General features: G+C 44.3%; 1 protein-coding gene across 1 annotated transcript in view; it reads right to left on the bottom strand.

The window, feature by feature from the left end:
* The window catches only part of Brinp2 (BMP/retinoic acid inducible neural specific 2), a 103,053-nt gene that overhangs the window by 34,437 nt on the left and 48,658 nt on the right, over nt 1–19,958 (bottom strand). The window contains exon 2 of the mRNA XM_021197706.1: nt 13,782–14,126. Within this exon, the coding sequence (XP_021053365.1) occupies nt 13,782–14,050 (269 nt within the window). The 5' untranslated portion in view covers nt 14,051–14,126. The remainder of the gene's footprint in view (nt 1–13,781; nt 14,127–19,958) is intronic.

Below are 19,958 nucleotides of genomic sequence, written 5' to 3' on the forward strand. Positions count from 1 at the left end.
TTTCTGCATAAACCTCTCTGAATTTTTCCTTGCACATTCATCTAGATTTACCGCTTTGTTATTTTCCATATTTACCTCCTTCATACACACACACACACACACACACACACACACAATATCTGTCTTGAAGTGCTACAGATTTATTTTTAGTAATCTCCAAGTAATTCAAGTAGTACTATTCTACCAATTTTACTGTTGAGGAAGTGACACTCGCACATGCAAAGTCACTGATACAATGCTATATATAGATCAGAAATGCAACTGGAATCCAGGCAGCCTATTCTAGAGCTTGGCATATCAGTTCCTTCTATATGCTGCATCTAGTTCAGTCCTACACAGCCCAACAGTTACTGAATAATTTCAACCTCTTATTTGTCTTTCTATGGTAAAGACATGGGACTGAAGATAAGGAGGTAATGTAAGATGTGTGTTTTTGTTTTTGTTTTTTTTTTTTTTTTTTTTTTTTTTTTTTTTTTTTTTGCCCCAAAGAGCCTACAAGCAAAGATAAGTAAGCACACAAAATCATAATCATAAGTTCTAGGTCAGGAATATGAAGATAGTGATGGGAAATCTTAGTAGATTTAAAACCAACCCTCTGACAAGAATCAAAGTAGTCTTGCTTGAAGGGTTTGCAGGAACCCAACATGAAAAAAAGCTGTGCAGGAAAAGGAGATGGAACACAGAAAGAAATACGGTCAAAGGAACCTCCTGTGCCTGGGCAGATCTTGAGCTGTGCATTACGGCTGGAGCAATGGGGGTGGAAACTATGTGGCCTGGGTTCAGTACTCATTGTCTATTGGTAGAAGTACAGAATTGGTGGACACGAATTTTATGAGGAAATAGATTTGGGGTTTATCATTTGGGTCAGTGGGACCAACAGACAAGTTCAATTGCAGATGAAGGCACACATCTAAGTGGTCAGTGACGAATCCACAAGGCTGGAGTTGAAGCCCTACCGTTCATATGGGGACAAGCTTAGAGCAGAGGTGGTAGTTATCAGCATTGGCATGCTACTCCTAGCAAGATGCACAGTAAGGACCCCAGGAGGCCCCAGGAATGTAATAGGACAAGTTCTCTTCTGGTCATGGCTTTACCACCAAGATTAAGCCCAGCTGTGCAAAGCAACAGCAAACCGGGGTGGGTAGGATTTTTGGAGAACCTGGAAAACAAAAGTCAGTAACTATCTCCTGCATTTAACTTGAGTAAAAACCATCTAGATTCTCCTCATTTCCCCACATATTTCCAACCCGTGCAGCTCTGATGCTTCAACTTCCAATATCCTTGTATCCCGAGGTGTGCCAGTGAGCTACAACCAGCACTGCGCATCACCCAGAACTGCAGAAATGCTCAGAAGCAAAGCTGGGTGTCAGAAGCACTAAGACGGGCAACAGATACTGAGCTGCGACAGTTCTGAAGAACTCTGAAAAGCAAGCAAACAAGTTAGTCCCTGGGAGCCAGAATTGGTTTAAGGAGAGAATCCTGTCAAAAGAAATCGTATTTGTTTTCTTTAGGAAGAAAGATGAAACAGGGAGAGTCAGGGTAAAATAAACAAGACCAGCTTAGGAGAGAATATGAGAGAGGAGAGGGAGGAGAACGGCAGGAGAGGGAGGAGACCGGCAGGGACCTGGGGGGGAGGGGGAGGTAGTAATGGCAAGAAGAAGGCAGAGTCAGAATGACTCTAGACTTATCTCAGAGCAAAGAAGGCAGAAACATAATCAATGGGGAGAAAAACAGCTTCCCTTTCAGTAAGATCTTCCTAGTATACCCCAGAGCTGAGGCAGGAGGACTACTGTGTGTTGAGTTTCAGCCTTGACCGCACAATGAGCTCTACTCAGTGTGGGCAACAGAGTAAGAATCTCTCTGAGAGAGATAAAAGAAGGAAGAGAAGAGGAAAGAAAAGGAAGGAAAGAGGCAGGGAAGAAATAGAGGAGAAAGGAAGAAAAGAAGGAAAAGAGAAGGGATGAATGAAGGAGGGAAGGAAGGGAGAGATATCATAGACTTTTAAACCCATCCCTGTGCTGGGAACTGCCGTAGCCAAGGCATTTTAACTACCCCTGTTAGAGTGTAGAGCTGGTTGTCTGCACTTGTTGGTTTTGGAGTTTCCTTCTGATTAGACATCCAAGTATTAGACATCCAAGTATTCCTTGGTTCTTATGATGTGCCATTTCATGTCATCAGACTTCCTTGCACACCCAGACACTGTCTGCATTCTTGGCTCCTCATCTCAGGCTCATAAGCCCTGTGCTTCTCAGATCTAAGCCTCTGGTCTGGCTGTGATACACAAGTAGCAGAATGCAAACAGCTCGACTTAATGCTTGCAGAACAACCAAACCCCAGCCTGGCAGCCCCAAGTCACATTTTTTTTTTCTATAAAGTCGCGCGCGCGCGCGCGCGCGCGCGCGCGCACACACACACACACACACACACACACACACACACACACACACAGAGGTATGTGGCTTTTTCATGAGCCAGGCCAACTTCGAAAGGTTCTCACAACCCCCTTGCCTCTTCAGGCCCCCTTAATCAGATTCATAATTTAGAACAGACACAGAACCAGCAAGTCGAGAACTCGGCTTCCTTGCCAAAGTTTACCTCTGTAACTAATAAACCAATGATGTAGCCCATGGCAAGGGATCATTAGGTGTTTACGTGCCTCTGTGGATCCAGAAGCAGTCAGTCCCCAAAGAGCCTTCTTTCCTGTCCTTTCTTCGTCACTAGCATGTCCCCAGGTAAAGCTTGGGCTCTCCTGACACACGAGGAAAATGAGAATTCTCCCAGGCCCTGGGGTTGTAATGAAGGTGCTGGCAACATTATTTTCTTCCCCTCAGAGCCTCCTGCCCAGAGCATGAGACTATGCGCTCACTCTGGCTCACCAACATGAAGACATCCTTGGGGGTTTGTAGGAGGTTGGGGGGAGGGAGAGGTAAACCTCTGATTTGGAGAAGCTGGTAGGGATAGGGCGAAAGAATTATGGTGCATCTAATAAGAAATGGAAAGGCATGGCCAGTCAGCTCTGAGAGATTCCTTCTTCCCTAAGCCTGTCTTGGCAAGGCCAGCCCCAATCTCCCACAACAATGCTGACAAATTATAAAATAGGCGCAGGACTCCCAGACTCCAGACACCTTTCACTCTCCCATCTGACAGCACAGTGTAGTGTGGAAGACAGGCCAAGCCGATATACATGAAAACTTGTTTGTCTTTGTTGAAAAAACAACAGAACAAAACAAAACAAAAATTAAATCCAAATTTGCAAAGTTTCCCAAAGACGACATTTGCTGTATTGTAATTTTCTTTCAGGTTTATGTAGATATCCCTTGAAATATGGGGCCATTTGCAAACGGACAAGTATGTTTGTAAATCAGTGTCTACCTGCTCCTAAAAGCTAGGGCCAGGGATTTACTCAAATTTACTTAACACTGAGTTTTTATAAGTCATCACCAGGCAAGAAATGAGATAATCCTGTCTGGGAAATGACATTGAATGTCCCTCTAGTAGTGGATCCAGTTTACAGAAATCTGATTTGCACTGCATCCCATGTGGGAAAGTACCCGTTGTGCAAAGTCTACACACACAGCACTTGGTGTGGGTTACTCTGTTTCAGGAAAATCCGGTGTTGCCTCCTCCTGCTCAGGGTTCCCCAGAGTCCTGTGCAGATGGGGAATTCTGGTGGAAACTGAGGATTGCAGGAACTCGAGCTAGAACCAGCCACTTACAGCCCCTTGAGGCCTGTCTTCTGTGTCTCAAGAATCTACTGGGATGATCAAAAGAAAAGAGAATGGGGAGGGCACCATTCTCTGGAATATTAAACATCCCTAACTCAGATGATTTTTTTTAAAGCTACATAATAATCATTGAATAGTCAGGCCTCCTATGTTGGGGACTGAGCACTGATCTTCCTCCTGCTTATGGGACAGCCTTTAGCATTCAAGATCTTCACCCACTATGTGGATGGACAAAGAACATGCCCTCATGGAACTCTTATTAGAAAAAAATTGATCAGAGGCTGGAGAGATGGCTCAGCGGTTAAGAGCACTGGCTGCTCTTTCAGAGATCCTGAACTCAATTCCCAGCAACCACATGGTGGCTCACAACCATCTATAATGGGATCTGAATGCCTCTTCTGGCACACAGGCATACATGCAGATAGAGCATTCATACATAAAATAAATAAAAGTAAATATTTTAGGAAAAGAGGAAAAAAAAATTAATGTATTATGTTGCATGTTGGGGTGGCGGGATGGCTTGGTGGGTAGGAGTGTCTGATGCACAGCGTGAGGATCCATGTTGGGGTGGCGGGATGGCTTGGTGGGTAGTAGTGTCTGATGCACAGCGTGAGGATTCATGTTGGGGTGGCGGGATGGCTTGGTGGGTAGGAGTGTCTGACGCACAGCGTGAGGATCCATGTTGGGGTGGCGGGATGGCTTGGTGGGTAGGAGTGTCTGATGCACAGCGTGAGGATCTGAGTTCTGGTCTCAGCACAGAGAAAGTCAGGTGTAGCTTCATGTGACTGTGACTCCAGAGCTGGAAGGTAATGCTGAGACAGGAGGATTGTTGAGGGTTAATAGCCACCACCATAGCTCTCTCCCAGTGGCCATCTCCAGATACAGTGAGGAAAGGCGATCTCAAGGGGATAAGGTAGAAAGCAAGAAATGGTGCTTAATAACTGGTCACTGCGCAATGTAGCAAGAGTCTGTATATTATATTAGCTCTTATTTATTAGTATCATTAATGTTAGTGCAGAGAGAATTCTAAGCTTTCTTTGTCTATTGTTTTTTAAAAAGTGCTAAGCTAGAGAGACGGCCTAGCGGTTAAGAGTACTTTTTGCTCTATGCAGTGACATCTCTGCTCAACAAAGCCTCTTGTTTTGGGGGCACTCATGCTTCAGGTAGTAGACAACCCTTCTGGTCTCCTCCTCCTCCTCACAGTCCATTCACTTGCCCTCCTGTGTACATCACCCACTGCAGGTCTCTCTATTTCACTTAAGATTGAGTCACCCAGTGAGCGGAATAAGTAGGGTCCAGTTGTCTTTAGCTTGGGGCAGGGATGAGGTAGTAGGATTAGCATCCCTGACTTACCCTGGTGACTAAACCTTGACCTGCAAGCTTACATTCACCATCTTGTAGTACACACAGATGTCTCTGATCCTGCAGCGAGACATGAGTAACCACCAAGGGAGTCAAAACCCCTCTCACAGGGTTGTTTTTTTTTTTAATGCACCCCAGACCTCTGCCACACCGAATGAATAACTCTCCTTTATTGGCCTTCCTGGAGGGTTGACCTCCCTGTACCTGGACTGTCACCCAGCACTCCCTTAGACACTTACTAAATAGGTACCCAATGTGCACAGGCCGTGTTGTGGGCCACTCGCTGTTACAAGCTCTGTGTGCTGAAATAATTTTCTTGTGGGAGATACAGGAAGCTCTGTAGAGGGAAACATGCAGCAGACACTGAATAAAGAGAGAGAGAGAGAGAGAGAGAGAGAGAGAGAGAGAGAGAGAGAGAGAGAGAGAATTCCTGACCTAGAAAAAGCTCATCTCTTGAAGAGATGAAAAGGAGAGGAAGACGTGCCCAGCCAGTGCCCCTGTCTGCTTGCTCTAGAGTATCTATAAGGAGCAATTCATTCATGAATGAAATTAATCATTTCTTGAAGCAAGAATTAATCCTCTTTTTCTCTGCCTGACTGACTCAAGATCTCTGTACTAAATCTTCTCTGAAAACATAACTGATCTTGCTCCCCTTCCTTGGCCACCCTGGAGGCTCCCTTTACTCCTTCCTTCCTTCCTTCCTTCCTTCCTTCCTTCCTTCCTTCCTTCCTTCCTTCCTTCCTTCCTTCCTTCCTCCCCCTCCCTCTCTCCCCTCCCTCTCCCCCCTCTCTTTCCTTCTTGCTTGCTTGCTTGCTTTCACCGTGTGTATCAGAGAGTAGGCACATGAATGCTAGGCTTGACTTTTGCCTTGTTTGAGACAGGGTCTCTTGCTGTTCACCATTATATACCCAAGGCTAGCTGGCCCACAACATGCTGAGCATTGTTCTGTCTCTGACTCTCATTTTGAGGTGGAAGCTTTGGGATGACAGAAACACTCACTGAGCACAACTTTGCCTGCGTTCTGGGGATTCAAAGTCAGGAGGTCTCGATGCTTGTGTAGCAAGCACTTACCACAGAGCTATCCCCTCAAGTCTCCCTTCATTTCTTGCACATTTTAATTTTGACATTTCTCTCCACCCTTGCAGCATTAACTCAACCTGGATATGGTCCTAGGAGATATGGGGTTACCTGGGGTAAGAGTCCTTTGTGTTCTAAAGGACCATGGGCCTGGCATGCTAACTCAGCACCCATAAAGCTGATCTCTTGGCCATCCATTTAGTCATATGTCCCTCCTGGGTCTTGAGGAGCTAAGTTTCTATTTGTTTTCTAGTGTCTACTCTGTTTCTCAAACTTCTCTGGATTCTCCAGAAATCCTAAGGCCCCTATTTCTCTATCTTTTGTATACTGTTACAGTGCCCAGAACACTTTTGACAAGAGACCCTCCGTAAGTACTTGGTTAAGGACCTCAGGAGCAAGGGCATAAGATTGCCTTCATCCACGATTTTAAGTATAAATGGTGCTAGTTTTTCATGTGACCCGCTAGCGTTATAGAACTGTAAAGAACTGCTCACTATTTTCTCACGTGGTAAATACTGACAGTCCAGATTTTCAAAGTAAAACCAGGAAGAGTTTCATTTGGCATTACCTTCCTTGAACACAACTGCTTTTAGTTTGTGTAATGCACTCCCAATGTTGCAAAATGGCATGCCCCTACCTCTGAGACTCTTTAAAATTGCACCCTGTAAGAAATCAGTGTCTAGAGATACAATGTGGGAGCAAAAAGACAAGAACAGGAAGAGGAAGAGCATAGTCTTACATATCTTGGCATTCAGAGTTGGCACATGACATTGGCTGTCTGAGTCCTAATCACTTGGACTACTTCAGTGTCTGTAGACCCACCTCACCAACTCCATTGAGAGAGACTCCAGCCACCTATTAAGGCTTGCTTAAGCATTACCTTTTAAGCCCTCTTGCCTATCTGCACCAAATAATCTAACTCTTTCTTCAAAGGAACTCACCTAGAAATTCAATCCAGTCAAAACCTGCATGCCCCTTATTTCACGGTTTGTTATTTCATGAAATCTAGCGAAATACCAAGCAGATCTGGCTCTCTAAAATACTTGTTGAAAATACCAGTTGCTTCCCTCTGAACTGTAAAGGCGTGTGTGCTCTTCATAACCGTGCTCCAAGAGAGCAGTAGACATTACTATTTAATTGTTTATAGACGTCAAATACCAAAACATCATATAGGTGTGTTATGCCAGAGTGGTAGGCATTCACAACAGAGGCGGGGACAGGAATTTGCATAAGGAGAAGGACATGCTGAGGTTCAATTTCTGGAATAAAATTCCTTGACTGACCAAAATGCTTTATGTTTCATCTACCATCTAGATGAACATTTCTATGTTAGAGTGACCATGCAGTTAGCCAGCCACCCCACACTCTTGGATAGTGTACCTTCTAAACCATTTTGTTTGGTCTTTTCCCCATGTCCTTATTCCTCTAGCCTGAGAAGGTGTGTCAGTGACCAAGACTGAAAGCTCATCCTTGCCATATGCCTCAAAGTGTGATCCACTTTGGATCACGACACCAGTTGATGGACATCCCTTCTCTCCTTCGGATTTAACAAGCTCCCAAATCCAAGCCCAATGATTTCAGAGACCAACCAGGTTGTACTGGGTCCTGGTCTCTCTCCAGAAATGACAACTTTCTGTCCTGCTTATCTGTGTTCCTGAGAACCATGGCCCCTTCATGGAGTCCTGCGGCAGCTTGATAACACACGCTTTCTCTATTTCTGCTGCTGAAACGAACGCCTAAGAAATCACTGGGATTTACCTAAGCAGCCTGAGGTTGCCTTTGGTTGCCATTTATTTATGTGGATTGTGATCTCTTAATTGGCGATGGTGCCTCTCCTAGGGTTCACTATTTATCCAAATCAGTATTTTTTTAGTCAGCAGGACATGGTCTGGATGATAAATCAGCTCTGGTGCTCTTCCTGTGACTGAATCCGAAGCTGCTCTCTGCCTCCCCACCTCCCCATCTCCCAAGAGACATCCACAGGCTGCTCCCAGGCCCTGCAGCCTTTTCTGCTTTTAAAATTTTCTCTAAGCTGTTGCAACTATTCCATGAGTTTATGTACTAATAACTATTCCATGGGCCTTGGTACTATTAATTCCTAAATTTAACCTCTCTCAACTGCTGTTCTCTTCCATTTGTAATAGTTCCTGTTCATAGACAGCCTCTGCTACAGATGTATAGGATAAGGGATGGTGGCCTCCCTGGATACTGTCTCTTCTTATCCACCCTGGCCATCTTTCCCCTTGTTTTTGCTTTGATGTAAGGTTTTTGTATACAGGCCCAAGGTGACCTTAAACTTGTGATGCTCCTGCCTCCCCCTCTTGATGCTGGGATTACAGGATGGGATTACAGGATGTGCCACCAGGCCAGGCTCATCCTCGTTCTCCCAGCTCCACACACTACCTGTGATCAGGGCAGAATTCCTCGAGTCTCAAGGCCATAGTGATTAATCAGGGATCTTAAATGCTGAGCCTGAGTCTGTGGGTCTGGGGAGAGACTTGAGGGTCTGTCTCCTTAGAAAGCTATCAGAAGATGTGATGGGTCTAACCCATGAACCACACATTCAGGAAGGTAGATCAAATACTTAGTTCTTCCTGTCACCTTCTTTACATGTGACTTATTAACTGATCTCATTTTGCATCCTGTCTGGTTCCAAACAGATTGCCTTTTCTCAGGATTATTCCTATGTTGCCTGCTGTGGACTTCTTTTGCCTTACTAACTGTTGCTATTCACCACACACCCCGACTCTGCTCCTGCATATCCTCCGTGAACTTGGCATTGAACTGTTTTCTTCGTAGCATCTAGGAATTTGTGGACTTTTTTTTTTTTTCCAGAACACAATGGAACCTCGGATCCTTCCTTTTCAAAAAGAGTTAGGTAGACACAGAGGTAGTGAGGCCAACATTCTGGGAGCACACCTTGCTTTGCTTTTCTCCTAAGCACCATATTACACTCACCGTTCTGTATGGTGCCTAACTTTCTCAATTTTAATATATTCTCTCCCTGAGTTTTAAGTGTTTTATCATAGTGGCTTGGAATTTTTCCAATTCCATGATTATCTCTCTATTAAAACTTTAATACAAAAAGAAATTCAAAAAAAAATCAGATTGCTCATTACTTTGATTTATAGAACAGAGAGAATGGAGCATTACTGCTAGAGTGTTTCGAGAACCCATATTTACATTCTCACTGTCTCAATTTAGGGGCCTGATTAGGTTGTGTGTTGTGATGAAGATGCACTTAGCAGTCAAAGGGAAGTGGCGTGGGCTCAAGTAATGAGCAGGAGACTTCAAGTCAGGAGCCCTGGTGCTATTTTGGGCTGTGATTGGCTCCCTCTCTGACCTTGAACAACTCCATCTCATTGTCAAAGACCCTAATAGGCGCTATCTGCCTTGTAGCATGGCTGAGAGAGGGTAGGCACTTAAGTGTTTATTATAGTGGGAGTCTGAGGGGAAGCAGGGGTGAGGGAAATTGGAGGTCACAAATGGAACTGGAGGCAGGCTCTCTGTTTCTACAGCCCTGATAAGTAGCTGTTGAGAAATGGTGTCTAAGAAGTGGGTTGGTTGTTTAGATCATGTTTCTGTGGGAGAAACAAAGGCTAAGAGGTTAGTCAGTAGGATCTTAAAGCTTTTAGGTAAATGGCCAAGATCATCTTATTATTAACAGAGGCTTGCCCAGACAGCCCATAGTCTTTTCTGTTGAGCATCACACCCTGGGACCCAGGAGCCTTTGCAGTGCTCAGTCTCTGGAGGACATAATCAGGGACTGCCACTCTGCTACCCCTGGCTGCAGGAATAAGAACTAAGCCCAAGACAGCTCCATTTACGCCCAAAGCCCTCTGGCTTCCTCTAGTAGCCCTGGTGGGAGGGAGAATGCATGTTTCCAGGTTGAGGAGAGCCAGGTTGAGGGGTGAATGTGAAGTGCTCTAAAACAACAAACAAAAGAATCCTCCCATTCTCAATCCATTTCTGCACACGAATCCCTAAACAGAGGTCATAAGAGTCACAGCTATGGTTCCTATCTCATCTTACCATTTTGCCCAGGCAAACATTTATTGAAAACAATCCAATATCATTAAGTAATATTTAGTAATCACTAGTCCAACTGCCTTGTATCAACTAACTCATTTAATTTTACATCAGTCCTGAAGTGGGCACCGTTACTGTCTCCATTTTACAAATAAGGGAATTGGAAAATAAGGACACTGAGTAGTTTACCAAACAGCTGATAAACTTTAGTTCCACAACTAGAGCCAGGACACCTTGCTCTACAGTCTTTTACCCTTAAGCACCTACACCTATAGAAAACCAATATAAAAGAATAAACAATGTTCTCCGAAAGTCCATGGGTAGAGAGACTTGAAATTACTCTGGAATGGTTAGATATTTTCTCAAATTGATAACTAAAATCACATGGGATCAGATGGGTTAATAGTAGGACCCTGCTGTGCAAGCATCTGCAGCTGAGAGGAAGGGCTCCTGTGATTGAGAGCCTTATTAAGTAACTCTTACATTCCAACCCCCAAGGACAATCTTATTCTTTGCTACCTATTGATCCCTCTTTATATAGAAAGCATATAAGTATACTATCTGATTTCTATATACCAAAAAGCTTCCTTAAAGGATGGAATGAAAGACTCATTCTTCTTGGGACACAATAGTTTTTCACAAAGCCCCTCTGTATTCTCTGTCAGCTGCCTTCTCCTCAGCCCCCTTAGAGTAGTCGAGGAGAAATTTGAATATGACTCAGTGCATATTTTTCCCAGTTTCCTGTAACCTGCTTTAGTCAGCATAAGCAAGGTTCTGAATTTATCAGCGACAATTGCCATGGGATTCCAATAGAATAGGGCTATAAAAGAATTCACAACGGGATAACATAGAGCCCTACCAATATCTATAAAGGCAACATTTTTGCTTAATCATTGAAGGCAAACCTCCCAGAAGGCTCCTGGAGCAATGGCCTGTGGCCATTCTCCTCTGGCCCCATCAAAGGGCCACAAATCAGAGTGCTGCTTTCCTTTTAGAGTGATGGGTGACTGTTTCCTCAAGTACAGGTTCATGTGCAATAACTGACCCCAGAAAGACTGAACAGCACCGTGGAAGAGCTTGTCACATTAAATGATCAGAAAACCATTACTACCTGATGGAGAGTTGATAGTGCAAAAGTGATTTCAGAGACTCCCCACGGGCCAATTCTGAGACATCTCCCAGGAGTTAACTGGCTGCTAAACTAACTAGACTTGGGTTTGGGGCTTAGTGAGGGGAAAAGAATCTACCAAGAAGAGAAAAAAAAAGGAGAAAGGGAGCAAACAAGAAAGGCTTTAGTCCTCTTTTACAAGTTCCTTGACATGGTGATAGCAGGATTCTTAGTTTGACTTCAATTCAAATATAAATATAAATTTGTGTGTGTGTGAAGATGGTACTTCTCTGAATCTTGGATACACCAAATTGTGGAAGATAAATTAGATTTCACTTTACTGGACTGGATGAATTCTCTGCTAAAAATAGAGGTTTTAATTTTCATAAGAAGGAAAAAAGAGCACCCTAAACTTACCTTACTTTGTGGGCACACGTGCCTAGACTCTGACACATCTACTGAGCCTTGAGGTCATACTCTGGCTTCTTTGCTTTTGCCTGAGCAGGTGTTAGTTTAGCCAATCCAAAGCCTAAGTCGTTCCCTCTCCCTGTCAGTGATTCTGTGGGAATCTCTTCTGTATTCTTAGAAAAATAATTCAAGAACCAATACCATATAAGCAAGGGGGATAAACTGCAGTCTTTTCCAGATCTGGCCTGGGCTAAGCACAGGAGATGCATATAGCCAGCAAGGAAAGATGGGAAGGTCCTTAGTGTACCCGCTGCCTCGCTGCCTGGTCTTGCCCTCTCTGTGTCCAAGTTTGGGAGTTGTTAACCATTGTAAGTGGACTCCCCAGGTGTCGGTTCTATTGTCCTCCCATTCCATAATCTTCCTACACCTTGTTTCTGATACCCCATATTAGCCTAAACACATTACTACCTTACTATACATGTTAAAAAGGAAAAAAAAAAAACTCTTTCCAATAAAATGATTTCAAATAGCTCTAATTCTAGTCTACAAACTCAGACTCTGACATCTGACTATTGGAAAGTTAAACCCGTGTGTTTGTTACAAGTTAGGTGACTTTTCTGGACTCCATTTCCATGTCACTAAAAAATTAGGAAGGCTTAAAATAAGGAGAAAATTTTCTTAAGTCATGCATAGGGCTGAGACTAAGGCTGATGAGCTATCTCAGTCAACAGGCACTGAGGGGACCTGCGTCCATCCTGGACCACGCAGGAAGGCAGGGGGAAACCAAGTCTTAAGAGTTGTCCTCTAATTTCCACATGGGTGTGGTGTGGTATGTGAGGCTGACCACACACACACACACACACACACACACACACATACACACATACACACATACACACACACACACACACACACACACACACACCACAGAGAGATCATAAAAATATAAACAAATTAATTAAAATTTCAAGTCTTAAGCCAAGCAAGAGATCCAAAGACTTAAGTATATTCATAGAACTAGAAATGCATATGTCCAAAAAACGTGACCAAATGTCTAGATGTTAAAGAATGAGAGATTTCATGTTACTTGGTTCCATATTTTCTTCCTATTGTTCTGCATTAAAATTGATTTAAAAACTGGGCCCAGTGGTTGAGTTCCAGGACAGATGAGGCTGTTACGCAGGAAACCCTGTCTCAAAATAAAACAGCAACAGTAGCAACAACAATGACAACATACTAATTTAGAAAAGAAATGTTCTTAAATAGAGGGCACTAAATCAGAGAAGCTCCCGGATGGCTAATGGTGCCTTTAATGCTGACGAGTTCAGCAAGGAAAAAGAGAGAGTTGGCAAATGGGAAAGAATTCCCAAAGGTCAAAGGGAAATTTGAAACCAGAGACATACTTGTATGAGCCCCAGCCCTGCTGGGTCAGTAGGGTAAGGAGCTTTCTACTTTTGTGGTGTGGTCTAGCACCCAGGAATATGTTGGACTAACCAGACATACCCATTTTCCTTTCTTATGAGATGTTCCTAAAGATGGGCCTCTGCCCATGGCCAAAGCGAGCTGAGCTTGGGTTGTTGTCAAGGGTGAAGGTATGTTTGTCCCTGACCCAGCAGTTTCCCCAGACCTCTGAGGCCATAGGGAAGCTTCCCTTCCTTCATTTGCATGGCTAAGTAATTACACCTCATAAAAGTCCCTAACCCATTACTTAAAGCTGGGCCCAGTATTTGACTCTGGCCTCCTCCAGCAGCCTGGGTCACATGCTGTCAGCATGCTGCCTGATTTGTCCTCAATTTATAAGCAGAACAATCTATAAATAGAAACCCTTTTGCTAAGTCCCCAGGAGGCACCAGCAGGTTTTCTAGTTTGTATGTGTTTTCTTCTTTCAAAAACAACAACAAAAAACAAACAAACAAACAAAAACAACACAAAACATACATGCAACAGGCTACCTGATATTTCTCTATATTTCACCTCCAGTTCAACTTGAGGGCATTCTGATTAGTTTAGGGTTTAAGGCTTGACATGCCCACTGTACATTGCCTTGGCTGAACGCTGTAGACTCTACTCACCTGTAGATCCTGTATCTGGTGGTGAACCCCTGGCGGTAACGCTCCATGAAGTCAGCATACTCCTGGGCTCTGTGGAAGGGGCCTCGGTCTGTGAGCAGCCAGTCCAGGGGAGCCTGGCCAGCCGAGGAGACATGCTGTTCCGGGACCACAGCGGCCACCGTGGCCGAGACAGCCAGCACCCACCCGGGCACGCCTAGCGCCAGCAGGACTGCCCATGGGGCGGCCTCCGGCCAAAGCCCTCTAAACCAAGAGCTGCACGGCCACCTCATGCTTCTCCCAGGCGGTTAGTGTCTTCATTCTCTCGCCAAGCTCTCCCACTCCGTGCTGCTCCTCCAGGGCTCCAAACTAGAAAAGTACAAAGAGATGTAAGGTGGGTAACGGGCCACATCCTGTCTGAGGGCATCATCCATATAACTGGAGGGGGAAATTCTCTCTATGAGTGCCGTAGTACAACCAACTGATGCCCTAAGGCATTGAGCTGAGGGCTCAGTATGTATGATTTTATTTCTTTAGACACAAACGTATGGGGAAACACCACTGTCAGCATCTTCCAGATGAGAAAAGGGGGTCTCAGGTCAAGACAATGATGTATGTCGTCCCAGCCATGAAGAAGAAAGAATAGCGTTTAAGCTCAGGGGATATAAATCCCAGTGCCTTTCCTACACGGGCTCCCACAAACATATTTACATAGTTCTGTAATTATCTTATGGACTGAGTGTTGCTTTCCCAAGCTTGGCAGTAGGCTAGGAGCAGACTTATAGCTATCTAATCTATTCTTTTATTGAAGGCGATGTAGTGATCAAGTCAGAATAGGGGATCAGAGGAGCCCACACAGCAAGAATCCATGGAACTCCTCTCTTCACCAGAAAGCGCACCCCCTCTGTCTTTTGCCATGCTAATTCAGCTCCTGAGTGCACAGAGCATGCGGGCAGACATCTGTCTTGAAGGAGTCAATGAGTATATTCCCTGAATTCTCTGAGTTTGAGGGAAGATGCCTGCAATAAGGCTGCTTCTGTCCTTCTCTCTTCCTGGCTGCCTTGTGACTCATCACAGGCCTCTGAATTCCAGTGCCTACACGTTGTCTAAGCATAACTTGTCACCTTTATCAACCTCTAGATGCAAGGAATCATTCAGTACTGTGAGGTTTCCTGGAACTGCTGCCGTTTCTCCAATCTTTAATTTCTAGCACATGCTGTCAGAACTCTGTGCGTGGCTCTCGCCAAACACCACTTCAGCGTGTGCCAGAACAACTTCCAACGCCCAGTACCTGTAATTCGTGGTCTGAGGATTGTCTCTGGCTGCCAAAGCCTAGAGATGGGATGCCTGGGGGTGAGGCAGATGTGACAATTCTCTGAACTTTCACTCTCTTGCAGGGGTGTGCAAAGAGGGCTTCAATATGCCATGCCTCTTTCCAGAGTCACCACCAGGAGCACTGAGGTATGTTAGCTCACTAATCCAGAAGACCTCAAAGGGTCTGCTGGAGGTAAGTGTGAATCCTGGGATTCCCAGCTCCAAAGTTATACTGAGCCTGAGAGATAGAGGCTTCAGTATTGCTGCAGGATGCTTTTCAGGGTCGCTCGCTGTATGCAAGGATGGAAGGACAGTAGGAAACCTGCGAGTCTAGACATTCAGACAACCCTTGCTCTTCCTTGCAGTTATTGATCTGCAGCTGGGTGCTGGGAGCTGCTTAGAGGCTGTCCCTATTCTTAAAGTTCGTTAGATAGACATTATAACTACAAAGTCTATCATGATAGGAGCCAGAGGAGTTCAGCTAGGAAAATATGCAACAAGGAGACCTTGATCTGGCTGCTTGCCTAAGGATGCTGTGCTGTTCGGAAGCAGAAGCGGGGAGTAAGAGACACTGCCCCAGCTTAGCCAGCCAAGCTGGGGAAAGAATAACAACATGCCTGCCTCTTCAAAGCCTAAAACATGATCACGATCGCATCAGTAAAATAAATCAGATGATGCTGATTCACAATCGAACAGGTTGATCAATGAAGTAGAAGAACTCAAAACCCTACCCAGCGAGCGGTTCATGTCTATAAACAAAGCCATCACAGACTAACTGGGTGAGGACAAGAATGGAATATGTTATACATAACACTGAGAGCTTAGTTCCACATAGATTAAAAAGTTAACTATAAAAAAAAAAAAAGTAGAATCATAGAAGGAAAATCCCCAAATGTATTTTTTTTTTAAATAAGCTTGCATTGCCAGGAAAAGAAAAGTGATTTCAAACTAAAAGGAGGAACCATCCCTGCATGTGGAAGAAGTAGACAATTTTTATACTGAAACAATTTGATGAGGATGCCCAAAATATTTCTCATTTAATCACTCCCGTATTCATCCATTGAAGAAAGATAAATGAGAACTCCTAAGTGGCAGACATTATGCTAAGAACCGACAATATGTGAGCAGGTGCTTATTGCCATACCTGAAGCTCTACCATTAGCAATTCATTCCTGTTATAAAATATTGCTGTGTTTCTTAAAGACAAATTGATGGAGGGGTAGGAAGTTTGTTCATTAAGGGAAACCGCAACTCCTTGACAGACGAGGCCAGTATGCTACACAAGTAAGGTAGCAATGCACAAGCACTGGGAAAGGCTCGTGGGAAGGAGGATCCTATAGTGACCCCTCCCTCAAAGCCCTAGAGACATGTTCTCCATAGTTCTGCCCTCTTGAGCATGTAGGGCCTGTGAGTCAGATGGGCTCTCGGGTTCTAGTCTTTGACTTTGAGTTAAAAACTGAAGAATGTAGAAGCTGAAGTCCAGACAGTCGCTTCAATGACGGTGGAAACTAAGACTTGTGGATAACTTTGGACGATGTCCCACGTGAGTCTTTAGAAGAAAACAGCTGACCCAACATAGAACAAATAGCCATGATGCTGTGAACTGCTTATGGAAACCACAGAGCAGGAAACCAGAAGTTTCATCTAAACTTGAGAGCAATCTGTAGCCAGCCACTAGGAATGGCGTGGGAACTGCCATCCTATACTTGCAAGGGAGCAAATGTGTGGTGGAGGAGGACTTTGCACCCCACAAAGATTGGTTTCCATGTCCAGCACATTGATTTCAGGCTCGTGAACACTGGAGCAAACACTGGACTCCCTTGCGTCCAGGCTTCTGGGTGACTAAAGCTATGAGAGAGGGCTGGGGAGCCAGCCCAGACAGTGAAGCACTTACCTTGTAAGGACAAGGCCCTAAATGGTGTCCTTACAACCCACTTAAAATAGCTCCACAGAAAACCCCAGATACCCTAGTGTGTGCTTATCAGAACCCTGAGGAGACAGGCTGGTAGGACCTCCCCTGTTACCCGGTGAATTCCAATGAAAACACCTGTCTCAAGTGAAAAGAAAAGAAGAAAAGGCAGACGGTGCCTGTCCTCTGTTCTCTCCACATGTGTCCCCATGTATGCAGTACTGTGAACGAACATGTCCCCATGTATGCAGTACTGTGAGGTAATAGATTAGTATTACTATAGATGCTCTAACGTTTGTTACATGGCCACAGGAAAGCAAAGCAAACACACTAAGCTATTGCAAGTTCTCCTATCCTGCCAAGGGTCTGGTACTTCATGCTTCCTAGAGGAAATCAGGATGTTACTCTGGGGGGAGGGGGGGGAGACAACCATGGCAGTTCCTGGAACAGAGCAGTATTGATCATCTCTCCCATCTAAGACCACCATGTGTACATTTTCGTCATCAAGTATATGAGCTGCATCAAATGCCATGTATTTCATCAGAGTCACTGTAAGTTTGTGACAAGACACAGCCTGGTCCAGCCACCTGGCCTCTGGACAGACTGGTGCTTGTGTATCCTAAGTCATGGTAGCCACCACCCCACCTGCCTCATGAGAGTTTCCTCAGGACAGGTGAGCACATACTGGAAAAACTGAAAGAATCAGACTATGTTAAGCATGCTTCTTGTCAGCTCTGTTTGTAATTATACTTTTTTCAGAGCTCACAATGATCTGGAACCTGCCTGTTATGGGAATATCAGCTTTGGAGTCAAATGATTTTGATTGCTGGGCAATGTCTGCTGAGCGCAGCAAGAACGCCTGAATTCAGGGCTCCCCATTCCCCAGAAAAGCCTGGCCCAGGAATCACAGGCTTTCCGCTTCAGTGGTTTTCCTGGGGATCTGAAGACATTTTGACTAAAAAGTCTCTTTTTAAAAAAGAAGATCCTTAAATGGGTTTTAAAACTTCCTCTTTCTTTAAGACAAGTTAAATTGCTGGTTGACAGTTGTATGAAAATCAGGCTTTTGAAGGGGGAGAATAGCTTTTGGCCACTTTCTGTTTATTCTTCACAATACTATCACTGAATATTTTGTAACGCAATCTATCAAGCAAATCTCGACTGTCTAAATTCTCACAGCGTTTGGAGGCACTATTAATAAGCAACGATAGATAACAAGTAGTGCCTTTCCCATCATGCCTTCAAAAGCCGAGCATCTGAGCAGCCTCCATGTTACCTGTGAGGACGGGGATACAGGGGCCATGCTAGCCCCTTCAGGAAAAGTGTTAGCATTTACCTGAAAAGGATGAATACTTTCCTTTGCTCTCCACACTTAAGGCAGTCTTACACCCAGAGAGATAATTTGGCTTTCAGCAAAGATACAAGTTTAACAAGCTGTAGTTGTTTTTTTTTTTTTTTTTTTTTTTTTTGTCTGAGTGCATAAGCTCAAATCTGTCCTTTAAGCCATGAATTAAATGGGTCATGGTTTTGCCAATAGAGAAAATCAAGTATAAGGGGAGGTCATATGAGAAGTAGACAGTGTGATCTTCAAGATGGTAACACACGAATCATGCCACCGCCTCTCTGAGGTCGCTACCCAGCTGAAAAGGTATGAGTTGCTTTCGAGTTCTCTCGTTTTCCTTCTCCACATGTGTTTGGTATTTCAGAATAAAGACACAATTATAATTTATGGCCTAAGCTGCTACTGTGAAGTCTTGGCAAAAGAAGTAGATGATACAGAAAAATGAATGAAAATTATTATGGAGCAGGAGGTAAAACTCAGTGGCTGACTCAACCACCTGGGATGTGTGGTGCTCTGTGTTAAATCCTCAGCATAAACAAACAAACAAACCAACAAACAAATGGTAAAAGACAATTACTGAAGAGGAGGTATTGCATCCTGGAAGGGTTAAGTGTATAGCTAGGTTATAAGTGTAAGGGTGGTAGTTTGATTAATAAAGCTGTTAATTTTAAATATATTAGTAAATACCATACAAATTAATTAATATGTATGTGATAGCTACTGCTTATGAAGTGTGGATAATAAAATTATCTTTTTAAACAGAGGAGAACAGTATGGCTAAGAGTGGATCAATGCAGTGGAAAAGGTGGTCCTCTTCAGCTGCAGATCCACCCCAGTCCCATGAATTACAGCTATAGGAAGGAGTTGCCACTTGCAAGTTAGTGCCTGGAGGCAAGACACTTTTCTGTGGGAGCCTCACCTTAGCCTTCTGTGAAGTGATTTATGAGGATAAATGATCCCCACAATCCTGCTCAACACCGAAGCTCCACAATTCTATGCAAATAGAAGGGGCACACGAGCTAGGGGGGCCTGTGCTGCAGAAAGAGCTAAGCAGAAGAGGGATGAGAGGTGAAGCAGAACATTTTGCCCGCTGGAGCAGTGACATTTCATAAAGTGATTAGGCAGTGACATTAAATAAGTTTTCAAGCCATTTAAGTGGTTAATTGGCCAACTTTATTGAGGAGCTGTTTTCTTGAAGAAGTTTGAGGGTGTCAGTGTTTAAAAAAAAATTCATGGAAGTGTTGTTTGTTTCTGTCATCCACAACATGTTGATGCAAAACCTGTTTATCCTAGAAAGGAAGGGAAGACAGAAGGAGTGACAAGACAGCATCCCATACATGGGTGGTGGTAGGAGATGCTATTGGCTTCCATCAAGGTCTGGGTTCTTCCCTCTGATAGACTGACCACTACCATTTTGCACACCGGCTCAGCACAGACAGTAAAGGACCTTTAGCTGCACTTCGCAGATCTTCAGTAGCTCTTAGCGTCCCCCTCATTTGAATCCAGCAGCTGTGAAATGTCTGTTGCCACTTTCCTCCCAAGACTCCGTCTGTGACCTCCAGTTTCAGCCCCAAGACTGACATGAACCAGGGGAGCTGCATTTAAAATCACATGTCCCTCACTAGTCAGAAATCAAGTT

This window comes from Mus pahari, chromosome 5, assembly GCF_900095145.1.
Source record: "Mus pahari chromosome 5, PAHARI_EIJ_v1.1, whole genome shotgun sequence".
Classification (NCBI taxonomy): domain Eukaryota; kingdom Metazoa; phylum Chordata; class Mammalia; order Rodentia; family Muridae; genus Mus; species Mus pahari.